The 21,985-nt window shown below is 36.6% G+C and overlaps 1 protein-coding gene across 1 annotated transcript in view; it reads right to left on the bottom strand.

The window, feature by feature from the left end:
• Positions 1–21,985, bottom strand: part of EXOC6B (exocyst complex component 6B) — a 707,283-nt gene that overhangs the window by 314,134 nt on the left and 371,164 nt on the right. The window contains exons 9-11 of the mRNA XM_052647541.1: positions 20,684–20,767; positions 17,762–17,808; positions 16,339–16,459 (exon numbers count right to left, since the gene is read on the bottom strand). Of these exons, the coding sequence (XP_052503501.1) occupies positions 16,339–16,459; positions 17,762–17,808; positions 20,684–20,767 (252 nt within the window). The remainder of the gene's footprint in view (positions 1–16,338; positions 16,460–17,761; positions 17,809–20,683; positions 20,768–21,985) is intronic.

Below are 21,985 nucleotides of genomic sequence, written 5' to 3'. Positions count from 1 at the left end.
AGACTTTACACATGGATATCACCATATGGCCAACACCGAAATCAGACTGATTATATTCTTTGCAGCCAAAGATGGAGAAGCTCTATACAGTCAGCGAAAACAAGACCAGGGGCTGACTGTGGCTCAGATCATGAACTCCTTATTGCCAAATTCAGACTTAAATTGAAGAAAGTAGGGAAAACTGCTAGACCATTCAGGTATGACCTAAATCAAATCCCTTATGATTATACAGTGGAAGTGAGAAATAGATTTAAGGGACTAGATCTGGTAGACAGAGTGCCTGATGAACTATGGACAGAGGTCCATGACACTGTACAGGAGACAGGGATCAAGACGATTCCCAGGAAAAAGAAATGCAAAAAAGAAGAATGACTGTCTGAGCAGGCCTGATGAATAGCTGTGAAAAGCAGAGAAGTGAAGAGCAAAGGAGAGAAGGAAAGATGTACCCATTTGAATGTAGAGTTCCAAAGAACAGCAAGGAGAGATAAGAAAGCCTTCCTCAGTGATCAATGCAAAGAAAATAGAGGAAAAGAACAGAATGGGACAGACTAGAGATCTCTTCAAGAAAATTAGAGATACCAAGGAAACATTTCATGCAAAGATGGGCTTGATAAAGGACAGAAATGGTATGGACCTAACAGAAGCAGAAGATATTAAGAAGAGGTGGCAAGAATACACAGAAGAACTGTACAAAAAAGATCTTCACGACCCAGATAATCACAATGGTATGATCACTCACCTAGAGCCAGACATCCTGGAATGTGAAGTCAAGTGGGCCTTAGAAAGCATCACTATGAACAAAGTTAGTGGAGGTGATGGAATTCCAGTGGAGCTATTTCAAATCCTGAAAGATGATGCTGTGAAAGTGCTGCACTCAATATGCCAGCAAATGTGGGAAACTCAGCAGTGGCCACAGGACTGGAAAAGGTCAGTTTTCATTCCAATCCCAAAGAAAGGCAATGCCAAAGAATGCTCAAACTACCGCACAATTGCACTCATCTCACACACTAGTAAAGTAATGCTCAAAATTCTTCAAGCCAGGCTTCAGCAATACATGAACCATGAACTTCCAGATGTTCAAGCTGGATTTAGAAAAGGCAGAGGAACCAGAGATCAAATTGCCAACATTTGCTGGATCATCAAAAAAGCAAGAGAGTTCCAGAAAAACATCTATCTCTGCTTTATTGAATATGCCAAAGCCTTTAACTGTGTGGATCACAATAAACTGTGTAAAATTCTAAAGGAGATGGGAATACCAGACCAGCTGACCTGCCTCTTGAGAAATCTGTATGCAGGTCAGGAAGCAACAGTTAGAACTGGACATGGAACAACAGATGGGTTCCAAATCGGGAAAGGAACACATCAAGGCTGTAGATTGTCACCCTGCTTATTTAACTTACATGCAGAGTACATCATGAGAAACTCTGGGCTGGAGGAAGCACAAGCTGGAAGCAAGATTGCCAGGAGAAATATCAATAACCTCAGATAGGCAGATGACACCACCCTCATGGCAGAAAGTGAAGAAGAACTAAAGAGCCTCTTGATGAGTGAAAGAGGAGAGTGAAAAAGTTGGCTTAAAGCTCAACATTCAGAAAACGAAGATCACGGCATCCAGTCCCATCGTTTCATGGCAAAAAGATGGGAAACAGTGGAAACAGTGACTGACTCTATTTTTTTGGGCTCCAAAATCACTGTAGATGATGACTGCAGCCATGAAATTAAAAGACGCATACTCCTTAGAAGGAAAGTTATGACCAACCTAAACAGCATATTAAAAAGCAAAGACATCACTTTGCCAACAAAGGTCCATCTAGTCAAGGCTATGGTTTTTCCAGTGGTCATGTATGGATGTGAGAGTTGGACTATAAAGAAAGCTGAGCACAGAAGAATTGATGCTTTTGAACTGTGTTGTTGGTGAAGACTCTTGAGAGTCCATCCTAAAGGAGACCAGTCCTGGGTGTTCATTGGAAGGACTGATGTTGAAGCTGAAACTCCAGTACTTTGGCCACCTGATGTGAAGAGCTGACTCATTTGAAAAGACCCTGATGACGGGAAAGATTGAGGGCAGGAGGAGAAGGGGACAACAGAGGATGAGATGGTTGGATGGCATCATCGACTCGATGGACATGAGTTTGGGTAAACTCCAGGAGTTCGTGATGGACAGGGAGGCCTGGTGTGCTGTGGTCCTTGGGTCATAAAGAGTTGGACACGACTGAGCGACTGAACTGAACTGAACTGATGACGTATGTTGTTAAGCATCTTTTTACATGCTTTCTTGATAATTTGAGTATTTTCTGTGGTGAACTTTTGCCAATTTTTTAATTGTGTTGTTTTCTTACTGCTGAGTGTTTAGAGTTCTGTATATATTTTCAGTACCAGGCCTTTATCAGGAATGTGTTTTGCAAAGATTTTCTCCCGATTTGTGGCTTGTCAGTTCGTTCTCTTAATTTCATTGTTTTGTAATCATCTAAATATTCAGCCTTACTCAATATTTTTTCAACATTATGTAAATGGAGAAAAATCTGTATGTATAATTTTCTGTCCTGCTTTTATAATTCAACATTATACTTGTGAAATTCATCTACGCTACTGTATATAGCTGCAGGGTGGGCATTTTCATGCTGTATAATATTCCATGCTATGAGTTTAACTCAGATTGTTCATTTTATTATCAATGGACATTTTGTTGTCCAGATGCTCAGTGGTGTCCGACTCTTGGCAACCACATGGACTGCACCACACCAGGTTTCCCTGTCCTTCACCACCTCCCAGAGCTCACCTGTACTCACGTCCATTGAGTCGCTGATGCCATCCAACCATTGACATTTAAGTCATTTCTAATTTTGAAAAGTGAACAATGCTGGAATGAATATTCTTGCATGTGTACTATGGTGCATTGGGGCAAGTTTCTCAAGGGAATATAGTTAGTGAAAGAATTTGTGGTTAATGAGGATCATCTATTTAGAAGATTATGCTATTTTTTTAAAGGGTTTTATCAATTTAAACTTATTCTCTTAGTAGTATCTAAGAGTTCTGAATGATTCATGTCTTTATCAACATTTGTATTACTAATTTTTACATGCTATCTCGTTTTGTTTTTATCTGCCTTTCACCAATGCACTGAAGTTGAGCACATGTTTCTCAGCCAAGTGAATTCTTTCCTTAATGAAATAACTAAATCTTTTGCTTGTTATTTCTACTGAGATGTTTGTCTCTGTTGTGATGATGTATAGTGCAAATTTTTATATATTTTGTTAGTTCTTTGCTGATATTCTGTTGAAGATATCATTTCTCACCATATGTCTTATTTTATCTACTATCTTTAATTTTTTTTGTTTTTTTCTTAGTTTTAATGTAGGCTAATGTATGAATCTTTATGGTTAGTGTCTCTTTTGTATTTTAGTTAGGAATTCCTTCCATATCCTAAACCAGAAAGATATTCTCTTACACTATCTTGTAGAAAATTTATGGTCTTACATTTCACATTTTGGTATTTTATCAACCTGAAACTTTTTTTGGTATAATTATCTCCCCCATACTGATAATCAATTGTTCTAGTATTATTCATTGAAAAGTCTGTTCTCTACCCACTGACCAGCAACAGTCTTTGATAAATATCAAATTTTTTTTAAGGTCTATATTCTGTTCCATTATCTATCCAATGACAGTACCAGAGTGTCTGATATTCATTTAGTAAGATTTTTAAATTGAGTCTTCATAGTTGGTAGAGAAAAACCACCTGCCTTCAGTCTTAAGGAGTCTCTTAGCTATTCTTTGCTTTTGTACTGGCTTAAAAATATTATAAATCAAATTGCAAAGGTACTCATCTTTCCAAAAATAAGATTATGGAGATTTTAATTGGCATTGAATTAAATTTATAGATAAATTTTAAGACAGCAGGTATCTACAATAATAACTCTTCCAATCACTGAACATGCTATTACTCTCAGTTTTATTTAGGTCTTCTTTAATTCCTTTCCATCTCTCAAAAATATTTTTGAATTTTCTCCATGTAGGTCTTGACATATTATGTTAGGTATATTTCTACTACTTTTAAAATGTATGTTATTGTAACAATTTTTATCTTTTAAAATTTTTAATTTTTCAAATTTTATTCCTGGATATAAAGTGACAATTAATTTTGCAACAGAGAATATGCTAAGCTCTTCCATTTATTATAATAATTTTTCTTTTTTTTTTTTTTGGTGGGGGTAGTTTATTTTATTTATTTTTTTTATACTGCAATATATTTTATTTATTTTATTTATTTTATTTTATTTTTTAATTTTAAAATCTTTAATTCTTACATGTGTTCCCAAACATGAACCCCCCTCCCACCTCCCTCCCCATAACATCTCTGTGGGTCATCCCCATGCACCAGCCCCAAGCATGCTGTATCCTGCATCAGACATAGACTAGCGATTCAATTCTTACATGATAGTATACATGATAGAATGCCATTCTCCCAAATCATCCCACCCTCTCCCTCTCCCTCTCCCTCTGAGTCCAAAAGTCCATTATACACAGCTGCGTCTTTTTTCCTGTCTTGCATACAGGGTCGTCATTGCCATCTTTCTAAATTCCATATATATGTGTTAGTATACTGTATTGGTGTTTTTCTTTCTGGCTTACTTCACTCTGTATAATCGGCTCCAGTTTCATCCATCTCATCAGAACTGATTCAAATGAATTCTTTTTAACGGCTGAGTAATACTCCATTGTGTATATCTGTAAATTCCTTTGGATTTTCAATGTACTAAAACATATCATTGGCAAAAATGACAATTTTGCTTTTTCTTTTCAAAGGTTTATTTTCTAATTTATTTATATTTTTATCTTTACAACACTAAATACAACTATATTTATGAATGAGCCTGTATATTTATGAGCTTATGAGTTATGCTATCCTTCTCTGGCTTCATTAGCAAGATTACTCACACCTCATACAACTCATAAAATGAGTTAGTATTTTCCTTTTCAGTTCTCTGAGAATTTATGTAAGATAACAGTTGAAGATAAAACTCCCCAAACCTGAAGATCTCTTTGAAGGAAGAACCGCGACTGCTTATCACTTACTTCAGATGCATTCTTAACCTGAAAGGAATAGTTTTCTCCAGCTTAATGTGGGGAGGGCACCATACTAGACTCTATCTCAGGTAGGCCCAAGAGATTATAAAATCTGAGTACAAATTGTCTGGACTAACAAGCAACCTCAAGGGAAAGGCAGCTTATGTATTTCAGCATATCACTCTGAAATTCTGGACTCTCAATTTCCCCTGGATTAGGCCTGATTAATTCCTTAATAACCTTACTAAGCACTCTAAGACTTAATGTCTTATATGACGCATATACATAAAGCAGTACTTTTAGTTGTTTCAAGCCGAAGAGTTGCTATGAATAATCTAGCCTCCTATATTCCTAAAATGAGAAATGATTGTTATTTTATAAATTTTTCTCCTAGTCCATGAATTACTTGTTTTTGCTAAAGAATAGCTATTCATTTTGATTATTGTCTTCTATATCATGTAAATATTGTTGTTCACTCACTCAGTCTTGTCCAACTCTTTGCGAGCCCATGGACTGCAGCACTTCAAGCTTCCCTGTCCTTCACTATCTCCCAAAGTTTGCTCAAACTCATGTCCATTTAGTCTATGATGGATCCAACCATCTCATCCTCTATCACCCCCTTCTCCCCCTGCTCAGTGTTCCCCAGCATCAGGGTCTTTTCAAATGAGTCAGCTCTTCGCATCAGGTGGCCAAAACATTGGTGCTTCAGCATCAGTCCTTCCAAAGAACAGTCAGGGCTGATTTCCTTTATGATTGACTGGTTTGATCTCCTTGCTGTCCAAGGGACTTTCAAGAGTTATCTCCAGAACCACATTTTAAAAGCAACAGTTCTTCGGTGCTCAGTCTTTTTTATGGTCCAACTCTCACATCCATACGTGACTACCGGAAAAACCACAGTGTTGACTGTATGGACCTTTGTCAGCAAAGTAATGTCTCTGCTTTTTAATACAGGTTTGTCACGGAGCAGGCAATGGCACCCCACTCCAGTATTTCTGCCTGGAAAATCCCATGGATGGAGGAGCCTGGTAGGCTGCAGTCCATGGGGTTGCTAAGAGTCGGTCACGACTGAGCGACTTCACTTTCACTTTTCACTTTCACGCATTGGAGAAGGAAATGGCAACCCACTCCAGTGTTCTTGCCTGAGAGTCCTAGGGACAGGGAAGCCAGGTGGGCTGCCATCTATGGGGTCGCACAGAGTCAGACACGACTGAAGCGACTTAGCAGCAGCAGCAGCAGCTAGGTTTGTCATAGCTTTTCTTCCAAGGAACAAGCACCTTTTAATTTCATGGCTACAGTCACTGTCCGCAGTGATTTTGGAGCCCAAGAAAATGAAATCTGTCACTGTTTCCATTATTTTCCCATCTATTTGCCGTGAAGTGATGGGACTGGCTGCCATGATCTTAGTTTTTTGAATGTTGAATTTTAAGCCACCTTTTTCACTCTCTTCTTTCACCTTCATCAGGAGGCTCTTTAGTTCCTCTTCACTTTCTATCACTGGAGTGGTATCATCTGCATATATGAGGTTCCTGATACTTCTCCAAGCAGTCTTGATTCCAGCTTGTGATTTATCCAGCTCAGCATTTTGCAGGATGTATTCTGCATATAAGGCAGATCTCTAAAGTATTTCCACCAAGATTTCTCCCAGCCTCATTCCTGCTCATGATATTTGTTGACTGAATTTAGAGTGTTCCTAGATTCCATTTGGAACACTTCCTGCTTTAACAAAACCCTCTGTTGCTGCTGCTGCTACTGCTGATGCTAAGTCGCTTCAGTCATGTCTGACTCTGTGCAACCCCATAGAGGGCAGCTCATCAGGCTCTCCCATCCCTGGGATTCTCCGGGCAAGAACACTGGAGTAGGTTGCCATTTCCTTCTCCAGTGCATGAAAGTGGAAAGTCAAAGTGAAGTCGCTCAGTCGTGTCCGACTCCTAGTGACCCCATGGATTACAGCCTACCAGGCTCCTCCATCCATGGGATTTTCCAGGCAAGAGTACTGGAGTGGGTTGCCACAAAACCTTCTACTTCATACTGAATCCAATATTTTCTTTCCTCAGGCTGAGTCATTATTCTGATTCCATCTGATTTTCTAAGTTCAGAGAAATTTTTCAAATTTTCTAGCCTATAGAGGTACACTTTGAACTGTTTTTCCTTTTAGTTTTCCTTACATTTTATTTCAATGTCAATTTGGTTAGGGGAGCTGAATGACACATATTCTCAGTATACCCTCTGATTCAAAAATGGGTGTGTGGGTGGGTGAATATGGCTGTGGGTGAGTATCAAACCACTATCACAGTACACACTCTTGTCTGCCTATCACATAATGAGAAAAGATGTCTAATGTTTAATAGCTATAAAACATGATGATTTTTGCCTATAGATTACATTGTCCCATAATTTAAATTATAAAAAAGTATTTTTCCAGTATTATCAGATGATCTGCCTATCATTTTACTAGCAGTCAGGCTAGCAATTATATTAACAGATCTAATATGAAACCATTGCTTATACGAACTCTGTATTATTTTAATACATAGGTACTGCTAAATTTGAAGTCTACGTGAAATGGATTGTATAAGATTTTTCTTGAAATCAGCACTGAGAATAATATACCTTTCAAAATGTTTCTAATTTATGCAAAGATTGATAATTCAATTAGAAAGTATGAAGAGTTTTAGTTAGTGACAGAAAGTTATAATTCTTATAAAAAAATAACCACTCAGATAAAATGTTTCCCTTTGAGATTTGTTTTGATGTTTAGGTTGTCTATCTGTCTTTCTTGCTGAAAATATAATGCAGTAAATAGTATCATAGGATGGAACTGGTATATGTGGCATCAACTACACTATCTCATAATGGATAAATATGGTTCAGTGGGTAAATGCATGTAATGCTGAGTTATATTTTAATGCTTATGTTGAAATAAAATTCCAATACCACCCATTTAAAGTATATAATTCAATGGGTTTTTTTACATTAAAAAATATATCTTTGCAGACAGGTACAAATATAACCATAATCAATTTTACAACACTTTCATCGCCTCAAAGAGAAGCCCTGTGCCCCTTAAGCTATCACCTGCTTATTCCTCATACCCACTTTCAGCCCTAAGAGACCACTAATTTCTTTATGCCTCTGTAGACTGATGCTGAACTGTTCTTTAAAAGTAGTTGTGTCATTTTTCCTTCAGTTCAAAAGAATATACAGTAGATCCACCGGTGAAAATTCCATTAAATTAATTTTCCATAGATATACACTTTCATCAGCACACTTGCAGTGTGTCCTATTCTTAATGATAATAAATACGACTGTATGATGAAGAAAACAGTGTATTTTCTTGCTGAGAGAGTTTTAAAGACTTGCCATAGTCTCAAATGTATCAGTCATACACAAAAAGTGAAGAACCACTGCTTTACCAAAAAAAAAAATTGGAAGAAATCTAAGTTTTCTATAAGAAACATAGCTTTTCCCAGGAAAAACAAAATTGGTGAAATTAGAGAAATAGATATAAAATAAACAAAATCAAGGACTTCTCTCCCTTAGAATGACAGTAATACTGGTTAACAAATATGAGTTTGATACAAATCTTCTTTAAAATAGTACCTGAAATAAACCATAAAATACCAAAATTAGGACTTAGACAGGAATACATAAAATAGTCTACCAAAAGACATAAAAGCAAATAGGTGAGATAAACACAAACATTCCCAGTGAAAAAATACCAGATACTGAAATAGGTCAATTACCTCCATTTAAATGTGCAAATTTACTGCATAATAATACTATGATTCAGTTTTGGGGGAGGTGGAAGAAACACAAGCTGGAATCAAGATTGCTGGGAGAAATATCAATAACCTCAGACATGCAGATGACACCACCCTTATGGCAGAAAGTGAAGAGGAACTGAAAAGCCTCTTGATGAAAGTGAAAGAGGAGGGTGAAAAAGTTGGCTTTAAGCTCAGCATTCAGAAAACGAAGATCATGGCATCTGGTCCCATCACTTCATGGCAAATAGATGGGGAAACAGTGGAAACAGTGGCTGACTTTATTTTTTGGGGCTCCAGAATCACTGCAGATGGTGACTGCAGCCATGAAATTAAAAGACGCTTACTCCTTGGAAGAAAAATTATGACCAACCTAGATAGCATATTGAAAAGCAGAGACATTACTTTGCCGACTAAGGTCCGTCTAGTCTAGGCTATGGTTTTTCCAGTAGTCATGTATGGATGTGAGAGTTGGACTGTGAAGAAGGCTGAGCGCCGAAGAATTGATGCTTTTGAACTGTGGTGTTGGAGAAGACTCTTGAGAGTCCTTTGGACTGCAAGGAGATCCAACCAGTCCATTCTGAAGGAGATCAGTCCTGGGGATTTCTTTGGAAGGAATGATGCTAAAGCTGATACTCCAGTTCTTTGGCCACCTCATGCAAAGAGTTGACTCATTGGAAAAGACTTTGATGCTGGGAGGGATTGGGGGCAGGAGGAGAAGGGGACGACAGAGGATGAGATGGCTGGATGGCATCAGTGACTCGATGAACATGAATCTGAGTGAACTCCGGGAGCTGGTGATGGACAGGGAGGCCTGGCGTGCTGCGATTCATGGGGCTGCAGAGAGTCGGACACGACTGAGCGACTGAACTGAACTGAACTGAAGAGGTAAAAGGGATACAACAAAGCAATTCTTGAATTAGTCTAGAAGAACAATGAGATAAACACTGTATTTTAAAAGAGTATATTATAAGATATATATGCCCTAAAAAAAATTAAAGCATACTATATCAAAGCCCTTAGTTCTTCATGTCTTTGCTCAAAAATGCCCTTGTAAGAAAGAATTTAGAAAGATGGTAACGATAACCCTGTATGCGAGACAGCAAAAGAGACACAGATGTATAGACCAGTCTTTTGGACTCTGTTGGAGAGGGAGAGGGTGGGATGATTTGGCGAGACAGCAAAAGAGACAGAGATGTATAGACCAGTCTTTTGGACTCTGTGGGAGAGGGAGAGGGTGGGATGATTTGGGAGAATGGCATGGAAACATGTATAATATCATATATGAAACAAATCGCCAGTCCAGGTTCGATGCATGATACTGGATGCTTGGGGCTGGTGCACTGAGACGACCCAGAGGGATACGTACCCAGAGGGTATGGGGAGGGAGGAGGGAGGGGGGTTCAGGATGGGGAACACATGTATACCTGTGGTGGATTCATGTTGATGTATGGCAAAAACAATACAATATTGTAAAGTAATTAACCTCCAATTAAAATAAATAAATTTATATTTAAATAAAAGAAAGAACTTCCCATCCTATCACACACAAAATAAGATACTTTCCCCAATATTTCTTCTCTAGAAATCCCAATTATCCTTGCTTAGTTTTATTATCCTTCATGGAATTTATCAGTATTTGATGTGACATCTTAATATTTATATTTATGTATTTAAGGTCTCTCTTCTCCTACTAGAATATATGCAGCATGTGAGGAGGAATTTGACTGTTTTATTCACCGTTGTATGCCCAGAATTTAAGAGGAAGTAGTCAATGGTTGGCTTTTAATATATAAATGAATGAAGCTTACACTAGGCTAATGAATACATATAAAATCTCTATGAATATATGTTATTAAATCAGATATATATATATATATATGTATACTACATTATGGTAAAACTTTCTCCTTGCTTATCCCTAATTTCCATGAATTTTTCAGAGTTTAAGTTTACATTTCATATCTGTACAACACTCTGTGATACTTTCATTATTACAGCTGCACTAGGCATAATGCTGTTTGCAGTACAGTGTAAACTGCAATCTGGAATACATAATATCTAAACTTCTGACTGAACTGGAATATATAATTTACCAATGTAGTAAAAATGTACAGGAACTTGGCATGAAAAATGACGAAAGAATATTATTACCAAAAAAAAAAAGAAATTAAGGCATATTATATCAGATGTAGTAATCAAATAATAATAATATACTGATTCAAGACATACAGAGAGGGGCTTCCCTGGTGGTCCAGTGGCTAAGAATCCACCTGCCAATGCAGGGTCCTCAGGTTCAGTCCCTAGTTCGGTACATTCACACACGCCGTGGAGCAACTAAGTCCATGTGCCACAACTCCTGAACCTCACTCATCTAGAGCCCATGAGCCACAACAAAAGAAGCCACCACAATGAGAAACCCAAGCACCGCAACAAATAGCCCCTGTTCACGGCAATTAGAGAAACTCTGCATGCAGCAGTGAAGACCCAATATGGCCAAAAGTGTTAATAAATAAAGCTTTTTCTTAAAAGACATACAGAGAGAAGGAAGGGAGTGAGCAGGAATCAGAGCTCAGAAGTAGATCTTAGTATATATATAAGATATTATTATATATGATTAAGGTGGTCTTCAACATATATTGGGAAAGGACAGATGTTAATGAACTGAACACTGTTCCCCACAAAATTCATATACTGAAGTCATAGCACCAGTGTAGCCTTCTCCAAAGAGAAAAGGCCCTGAAGAGATAAAGTCAAATGAGGTCATAAGGGTGAGGTCCTAATCTGATGAGACTAGGGTCCTTTTAAAAGACAGTGGAATATATGCTGAGGAAAGGCCATGTGAAGACGCAATGAGAATGTGATCATCTGCAACCCCAAAAGAGATCCCTGACCAGAAACCAACCATGAAGGCATGCTAATCTCAGACTTTCAGCCTCTAGAACAGTGGCAAACTAAATTTCTGCTGTTGAAGCTACCCAATCTATATATTTTATTATGGCAAACCAAGCTGAATAAAACAACAGATCATCACAATACTGTCATTGGCGTGTACACACACACACACACACACACACACACACACACACTGATGAGTTGTTTTACAATAATTAGAGTCCAACCTCACACTCAATATTAAAATAAACTATTAGTTTGTGAATTATACGTTGAAAAAGTAACTATTGAAATACTAAAATTAAATATAGACAAATAATTATATTTCTTTGGAATAAGGAAAACATAAATAATAAAGGTAAAGATCAATAAATGTAACTGCATAAAAAATTTTAAACTTTTGTAAAGCCATAAAAAAGGACACCAAAGGTCAGAGACACATGAAACTAAGAAAATATTTACAATCAGATAATACAATCTATTAATATATATCAGACTAGAGAATAACATTCAGATTAAAGTTAATGTTAAAAATTAACATCCATGTGTTACTAATAAATATAAAATAAAATGACTATAATACGAAATAAAGGTTATACATATCAACAGGAAATTATAAGAAGATATATGAATAAAAAGCATGTGAAGAGATTTTTACCATCAGTATTAAAGAAAAATATTAAATTAAGATATAATTTCTGATATTACTAGATTGGGAATGACTTTTTTGTTTTTAAAAATAACTTTCTGTGGAATAAAAGGAATAGCGAAGTGGGAATTCTAATAGATGATGCTTAGTGTGCTAAATGGTTCAGTGTTTCTGTAAAGCAAATTAGCAATATACAACCAGAGCCCCAGCAATACACAGACTTCACTACATTCACATCTAAGAATTTATCCTAAGAATTATCAATTTCCCAAGGTTAAGTTGGTAGAATACTTACTACAATGTTAATAACAGCTTAAAAAAACTTTTTTTAAAACGCTTATTAAGTGAATTAATCTTTAAAATGTTACATCCCTGAGGTGGAATGTTATATAAATGCACTTTAAAATTTACACAAATTCATTACCTATTAAGTGAAAAATATAGCATGTTTTATTTAAAATATATATTGCATTATCATGTATTCATACATAGAAAAAAGTCACTTCAAATTTACATATAAGACAGATAATAATTATGCCAGGGATCATGGCCAATTTCATTACTATCAATAATCAATATTTTCTATCTTTTATTAATCATGTTATCTTTGTATAATTTTTATGTATTAATAACAGCACACCATAAAATGGAAGATAGTAAGACATTTAAAAAATGATCCTAGGACAATGGATATAGTATGGCAAAAAATTAAAATGAGATTGTTTAATCATACCCTAAATGACATTAAGAACAGGTGGTAGTAATAAAAAAAGAACAGGTGGTAGTAATAATATAACTGTGTAAAAATCAAGCCATAAAATAGGTAAGAGACTTTTTTAGTTTCAAATAGGCAGAAACATTAAAAAATACTTTAAAATATGACAGATTTTAATATGATGCAAGCATATAATGGTTAAAATGCCAGATAAAGTCCTTGGACTCATATAAGCAATGGGAGAAATTTTTAAATAAGAAAAATATAAATTAGATATGTAAACATTTAACATTTATAAATACTAAAGAAACTACCAAGAAAAAGGAGAAAGTATTGCAGCACATTCAGTAACAACATCACCTCTTTGGTTTCAAATTGATACATTAATCAATAAAGCTAGAGACAGAAGAACCAGAGATCAAACTGCCAATATCCACTGGATCATAGAAAAAGAAAGAGAATTCCAGGAAAACATCTACTTCTGCTTCATTGATTATGCTAAAGCCTTTGACTGTGTGGATCACAACAAACTGTGGAAAATTCTTAAAGGGATAGGAATACGACCACCTTATCTGGGTCAAAACCCAACACAGTTAGAACTAGACATGGAACAATGGTTCCAAATTGGGAAAGGAGTATGTCAAGGATGTATACTGTCACCCTGCTTATTTAACTTATGTGCAGAGTACAGCATGCCAGGCTAGATAAAGCAAAAGCTAGATGCAACACTGCCAGGAGAAATATCAATAACCTCAGATACACAGATGACATCACCCTTATGGCAGAAAGCAAAGATGAACTAAATTGCCTCTTCATAAAACTAAAAGAGGAGAGTGAAAAAGCTAGCATATAACTCAACATTCAAAAAACCAAGATTATGGCATCTGGTCCCATCACTTCATAACCAACAGATGGGGAAACAATGGAAACAGTGACAGACTTTATTTTCTTGGGCTCCAAAATCACTGCAGATAGTGACTGCAGCCATGAAATTAAAGGACACGTGCTCCTTGGAAGAAAAGCTATGACAAACCCACATAGTGTATTAAAAAGCAGAGACATTACTTTGCCAACAAAGGTCTGTCTAGTCAAAGCTATGGTTTTTCCAGTAGTCTTGTATGGATGTGAGAGTTGGACCATAAAGAAGCCTGAGGGCTAAAGAATTGATGCTTTTAAACTGTGGTGTTGGAGAAGACTCTTGAAAGTACTTTGGACTGCAAGGAGATCAAACCAGTCAATCCTAAAGGAAATCAATCCTGAATATTCACTGGAATGACTGATCCTGAAGCTAAAGCTCCAATACCTTGGCTACCTGATGTGAAGAGCTGACTCATTAGAAAAGACCCTGATTCTGGGAAAGATTGAAGGCAGGAGGAGAAAGGGATGATGGAGGACAAGATGGTTGGACGGCATCACTGACTTAATGGACATGAGTTTGAGCAAGCTCTGGGAGTTGGTAAAGTACAGGGAAGCCTGGTGTGCTGCAGTCCATGGGGTCGCAAAGAGTCGGACATGACTCAGCAACTGACCAACAATGACAGACCCTACTACTTTAATTGCACAAAGGCATCTAAAGTAATTGTATCCAAAAGTAACTTATGACTTTCCCACTCCAAACCATCAATACCAACACTATCATCCAAGGAAGGAAATCATAAACCTAGGCCCTGATACTTCTTTTAACCTTATCTCTTATATTTAGTCCATCACAAAGTATTATAAGTCTTATTTCCTAAAATCTCTCAGACTCATCTACTTCTTTCCATATCTACCATCACTTTTGTCCAGCAATCATCATCTCTTGTCTGGAATGCTAGACCAGCCCACCAATAACTCTTCCCCCCACATCCATTCTCATCCCTCATCCATTATTTAGCTAGAATAATCTTTTAAAAATAGAAATCTGATCTTCTCACTCCAATTTACTCTACTCCTGTCCCGAAGACACATATTCCACTTAACTCACTGCTTAAAGGGTCAAACGGGTCCTAAATAATGTGAAATCTTCCTATATTTTTTTTATTCTTACTTCCTACCATACCTCCTTAGGGTTCTATGTCTTATGTTCTACCCACTTGGAGCATTGTTCAGTTTCCTTTAAAGTGGCTACACTCCCTTCAACTCTAAATTTTAGACATGGTATTTACTCTGAAACACTTGATAATGTATAGATAGAGACGAATGACTTTTAAGCTTCTGGTTAACAAAATAATAAGCATACTAGAACCATTTCTTGAAATTTTTAAAATACCAAATTATCTTTTATTATTAACTTCTCACTATTGTGCCTGAAACACTTTCATACATAATAATACCACAAAGTCCTTGCACTACTGTTCCTTATACCTAGTATGATCTTTAATTGATCTTTGCACAAATACTGACTCCTTGATATTTAGATCTCAGAATGCCATTCATATCAACTTACCAAAATCAGATACCTTGTTGTCCTAATATATCACTCTCTTTTAACTGCATTGCATTATCACTGTCTGATATTGATTAGTTTATTGGGAATCTCCCCAATCATAATACAGCTCTCTAAGAACAAAGTCCTTAGTCTTATTCATTCTTGTATTGCTATGATCAACATGTAATCCTTGTTCAAGAAATACTGAATGAATGAAATAATGAATAATTCAGAGCCAGGATTTTCCACCTGTAATAAAGTAGATTATCATTAAAAATTGATGCTATCGTAAAACAGATCAATAGAGCATGGAAACTGAAAATCGGGCAACTTATTGAAATGTTATGGAGTAAGAATAAATCTGCGAACTCCAAACCAGTATTAATAGGCATTACAAAGGCACTAAGGTGTAGTGGCTAAGAAATGGGCTCTGCAGCCATACTGTCAAGGTTCGAATCCAAGCTCTATTTGTTGGGTGATATTAGGTTAGCTACTTAACCTCGCTGAGGTTGTTCTGCAGTCTACATGACAAATATAAAAACAGTATCTGCCTTAGAAAGATGAAGTGAAGATGAAATATATATGCAGTACATGGTAACAATACAAAAACAATGCCTGAGACATACAGAACAATCAGTAAATGTCAGCCGTTGCTTTCTTAATGCAAAGAACATCCACAAAAGAGGGCTTAGCATTAGAGAACATGCAGTTTGAAGTGGTTACTTCCATACATCTTTCATGAGTAAATGATATTCATAGGATGATTTTAAAGCTGTAGAAGACTGAATACTGTAGAGACAATTAGCTTGAAGTAAAAACGTCTCTTGAGTGTCTTACATACCGAGTGAGTACGGAGTGCTGCGATGGTTTTTGAAAGTGCCATTTCCCACAGTTCATCAATGTAGGCTCTATTTACTAAGCCCTGTGTTGTATGTAAAATGTGATCTTCAACCACAAAAAAGCTAAGATTGAGGAAAAAAGAAAGAACAGCTGTCAGAAAATAGTTTGATTACAATTTTCAGCATGTCACAAACATTATGAGCTGCCATTAAATTTGAAGGCAATAGTAGTGTTTTTTCTTAGAGAAAGCTATTTGGTATAGCAAACAAAATCAGATTTATTAGACTTGGAATTATACCTTTGATCATGATACCATATTAATCACTTCAATAGAAACTGGAATTACATTTGCATTAAATGTTAACCATGCTATCCTGGAATTTAAAAGGGAAGAAAATAATGTTTATAGATAAAGGAGACTAGTTTCACTACAGTAAAAACACGAGGCCATTAAAACATTTTACAAAAAACAACAAAAGTTAAAACACCCATTATTTTAAGAATCCAACACACAAAATATTAAAACAATTCCCCTTATACAAAACTTTTTCATCAAAGTGTTGAAAAGATATAGCACAAAAGTAAAAAAATACACACATATTTTTTAACATTCTGCTGTGGTATCCTAATTTGTATGCATCTGAAATGTATCTTTAGCTATCTTACCTAAATAGTCATACTAATTACAACAATTCTTTAAATAGAGAATTGCTCATGATAACACTTTAATAAAGTTATCAATTACATTACAACAATCTGAATTTGAAAAAGAAATTTCATGGAACAATTCAACTTACTTCCCTTTTTTCACTACAAAGTCACTATTTTGCAATAAGAATAAGCTGCCTATATTTGGGGAGCTTATTGGGGAACTGCAATTCCAAACTAGTATATATTCTCAAGATGAGGGTGGCAAGTGATGTAGTCCATGGAATAAATTTGGCACACTGCTTATTTTTATAACTACTGTTTTATTGGAACACACCAATTGTGTCTCATGTACATATTGTCAATAGTTGTTTTTGTACCACAACAAAGCTGAATAGCTGCAAGAGAAACCACTTGGTCTGTTGAACCTAAAACATGTTACCATTTGGCTCTTTTAGAAAAACTATGCCAACATTTGTTGATTGCTTGGTTCTCTCTTAACAATGGAAAAGCAAACTATCACATATAATAAGGTTACAATTCAACTTTATTCTTCCTTTCTCCATAAAAAGTATTCTCCAACAATATAATGTTGAAACAAATAGACATTCCTTTAAAATCATCAGATATTCAAAACCAAATCTTGTTTTAAGAATTTAAATAAAGAAAAGAAAAATAAATTCCCAAAGAACACTTGTTGTACTTTTCTAAGTCTCAGGAAAAGTGTACAAACTATTGAAAGTACATAAATTTAAGACACACACACAAATACCCACCCGACAATTTGATTAAAATACTTCCTGTAGCCGTCTAAGGTTTCATGCTACAAAAAAAGCAAAGAAGAAAAAAGTTATTATTTTTGTTTTGATAAAGACACAAATCAGCTAAATTTCTTAAGGCTCAATTCCCAAGACTATAAAGTAAATACAATACGAGTGATCTATGCCCCAACCACTAACACTAAAAAAGCCGAAGTTGAACAGTTCTATGAAGACCTAGAAGACCTTCTAGAACTAACAAGGTGTCCAAAAAAAGATGTCCTTTTCATCACAGGGGATTGAAATGCAAAAGTAGGACATCAAGAGATATCTGGAATAACAGGCAAGTTTGGCCTTGGAGTACAAAATGAAGCGGAGCAAACACTAACAGAGTTTTGCCAAGAGAACACACTGATCATAGCAAACACCCTGTTACAACAACAGAAGAGAAAGAGATGACTCTACATATGGACGTCACCAGATGATCAGTACCAAAATCTGACTGAGTATATTCTCTGCAGCTGAAGATGGTAAAGCTCTATACAGTCAGCAAAAACAAGATCAAGAACTGATGTGGCTCAGATCATGAACTTCTTATTGTAAAATTCAGACTTCAATTGCAGTAAGTAGGGAAAACCACTAGGCCATTTAAGGATGACCTAAATCGAGTCCCTTATGATTATATAGTAGAAGTGACAAATAGATTCAAGGGATTAGATCTGACAGACAGAATGCCTGAAGAACCAAGGACAGAAGTTCCTAACATTGTACAGGAGGCAGTGATCAAAACCATCCCCAAGAAAAAGAAATGCAAAAAAGGCAAAATGGTTATCTGAGGAGGCCTTACAAATAGTTGAAAAAAGAAGAGAAGCAAGTCCTAAAGAAAGGGAAAAACACACCCAGCTGAATGCAGAGTTCCAAAGAATAGCAAGGAGAGATAAGAAATCCTTCTAAAGTGAACAATGCAGAGAAACAGAGAAAAACAATAGAATGAGAAAGACTAGAGATCTCTTTAATAAAATTACCAAAGGAACATTTCATGCAAAGGCAGGCACAATAAAGGACAGAAATGGTATGGACCTAACAAAAACAGAAGATACTAAGAAAAGGTGTCAAGAATACACAGAACTATACAAAAAACGTTTTAATGACCCGGATAACCATGATGGTGTGATTACTCACCTAGAACCAGACATCCTGGAATGGGAAGTCAAGTGCACCTAAGAAAACATCACTATGAACACAGCTAGTGGAGGTGATGGGATTTCAGCTGAGCTATTTTAAATCCTAAAAGATGATACAGTTAAAGTGCTGCACTCAATATATCAGCAAATTTAGAAAACTTAGCAGTAGTCATAGGACTGGAAATGTCAGTTTTCATTTGAATTCCAAAGAAGGGCAATGTCAAAGAATGTTCTAACTGCCCCACAGTTGTACTTATTTTATATGCTAGCAAAGTAATGCTCAAAATCCTTCAAGTGAGGCTTCAACAGTACATGAACTAAGAACTTTCAGATGTTCAAGCAGGATTTAGAAAAGGCAGAGGAACCAGAGATCAAACTGCCAACATCAGATGGATCACAGAAAAATCAAGTAAACTGCAGAAACACATTTACTTCTGTTTCATTGGCTATGCTAAAATCTTTGACTGTATGGATCAGAACAAACTGTAGAAAATTCTTCAAGAGATGGGAATACCAGACCACCTTACCTGCCTCCTGAGAAATTTGTATGCAGGTCAAGAAGCAACAGTTAGGACTGGACATGGAACAATGGGCTGGTTCCAAATTGGGAAAGAAGTACATCAAGGCTGTATATTGTCACCCTGCTTATTTAACTTATATGCAGAGTACATCATGTGAAACATTGGGCTGGATGAACCTCAAGCTGGAATCAAGATTGTCGAGAGAAATAGCAATAACCTCAGATATGCAGATGACACTACCCTATTGCCAGAAAGTGAAGAGGAACTAAAGAGCCTCTTGATGAAGGTAAAGAGGAGAGTGAAAAAGCTGGCTTAAAACTCAACATTAAGAAAACAAAGATCTTGGCATCTGGTCCCATCACTTCATGGCAAATAGATGTGGAAACAGTGGAAACAGTGACAGATTATATTTTCTTGGGCTCCAAAATCACTGCAGATGGGGGCTGCAGCCATGAAATTAAAAGACACTTGCTCCTTGTAAAAAAAGCTATGACAAACCTAGACAGCGTATTCAAAAGCAGAGACATCATTTTGCCGACAAAAGTCCATATACTCAAAGCTGTGGTTCTTCCAATAGTCATGTACCAATGTGAGTGGTGGACCATAAAGAAGGCTGAGCATGAAACAATTGATGCCTTCAAACTGTGGTGCTGAAGAAGGCTCTTGAGATTCCCTTGGACAGTATGGCGATCAAACCACGCAATCCTAAAGGAAATCAATCCTGAATAGTCACTGGATGGACGATGCTGAAGCTGAAGCTCCAATACATCAGGCACCTGACATAAAGCACTCACTCACTGGAAAAGACCCTGATGCTGGGAAAGATTGAGGGCAGGAGGCGAAGGGGTCGACAGAGAACAAGATGGTGGGATGGCATCACCGACTCAATGGACATGAGTTTGAGCAAACTTCAGGAGATACTGAAGCCCAGGGAAGCCTGGTGTGCTACAGTCCATGGGGTTGCAAAGAATCGGACATGACTGGGTGACTCAACAACAACCTACCTTTGTAGGATTACAGTGAGGATGAAATGAGACAATACATACCTAGTACTTAGAAGAATGCCTGAAACATAGCAACCAAGAAATGTTAGTTGCTACTTTCTTAGTGCAAGTCACAGCCATCAAAAGTGGTCCCCAAATGGCAATTTAGCAGGGGGGGATCACAAGTAGAAAATAATTAAAAGATATAGAAGAAAAATGAAAAAGGGAGAAAAATAAAAGTGGTTATCCTACCATGTTAGATGGAGGCTGGAGCACCAAACGAGCCTGTTTTCGCCTTTGTTTTCGGTAATAGTTCTCAAATGTTTCCCGGGCCCCCTGCAAAACAAATGAAATAGGTTGACACAATTGGGCCAACCACGCTAGTATAGAGAAGCTCCCAGGTCAGAAGCTAAGGTAGTCCCACATTTCTCACAATCTGTCTTTTTAACAATAATAACCATTGAAAAAACAAAAATAATTATTAGAACTTACTGACCCTAACTTACAAATCCCAATAGAAATGGACACAAGATTATTCAGAAGAAACTGTCAGAACTCAACCTCCAAAAACACCAAAGTTGGTTTCTGAACTAATTATCACAAATTTACAAGAAAAAAACAAACCAACATTCTTGTAGGTTATAATAACAGTTGAGAAAATGATCCTTTAAAAAAAAAATCACAGAACATCCCAGAAGAAAATTCCAGAATAAAATCTAGTCTCAAATAAATCATGAGCAAGAGGCCAAAAGAAGGCAAGAAAAAGGCAGAAGTTGAGAATAATGTCAGTCTTCTCAGACAGAATATTATCTAGCACAGGATTAACACCAAAAAGGACGGCAAAACCAATACAGTATTGTAAAGTAAAATAAAGTAAAAATAATATTTTTTTTTTAAAAAAAGGAAGAAACAAAGCCTTGTAGCTTTTCATGTCGGGTTTTTGGGCTTAAACTGAAAGGTACTCTAGAAAACGAGAGTTGATTTATATGCTCTATAACTGGGGTTGAATAGTGTCCTCTCGAAATTAATGTCCTTCCCCAGACCTCACAGCATGACCATTTAGAAACAGTCTTTACAAGTGTAATTAGTTACACTAAGATGTAGTCATGCAATAACAGGATGACCCTTCATCTAGCATAACTGGTGTCTTCCTAAGAAGAGGAAAATGCTGTATGAGGACAGCGCAGGGAGGATTCAACATGGAGCCACAAGCAGAGATGGGACTGATACATCTCAGCACCAAGGACTACTGGCCACCACAGAGGCCGCGGAGAGGCAAGGAAGGATTCTACCCAGAATCTCAGAGGAAGGACAGCCTCCTAACATCCCGATTTTGGATTTCTACGCTCTAAAACAGTGACAGAAGAAATTTCTCTTATTTTAAGCCACCGAGTTGTGGTACTTGATTATAACAACCCTAGAAACTGATATGAACTCAAAACTTTTAAAACATGATGCTCCCCTTTTATTAAACCCTACTCTCAACCCAAGACTTTTCTAAATAAACAAAAGTAGAAAGGGAGAGACAGCATTGTACAGCAGTTAACAGCATTG

Source organism: Budorcas taxicolor, chromosome 11 (genome assembly GCF_023091745.1).
Source record: "Budorcas taxicolor isolate Tak-1 chromosome 11, Takin1.1, whole genome shotgun sequence".
Taxonomy (NCBI): Eukaryota; Metazoa; Chordata; class Mammalia; order Artiodactyla; family Bovidae; genus Budorcas; species Budorcas taxicolor.
Note: the sequence above shows the minus strand (reverse complement) of the source record. Positions and strands in the feature narration are given on the sequence as shown.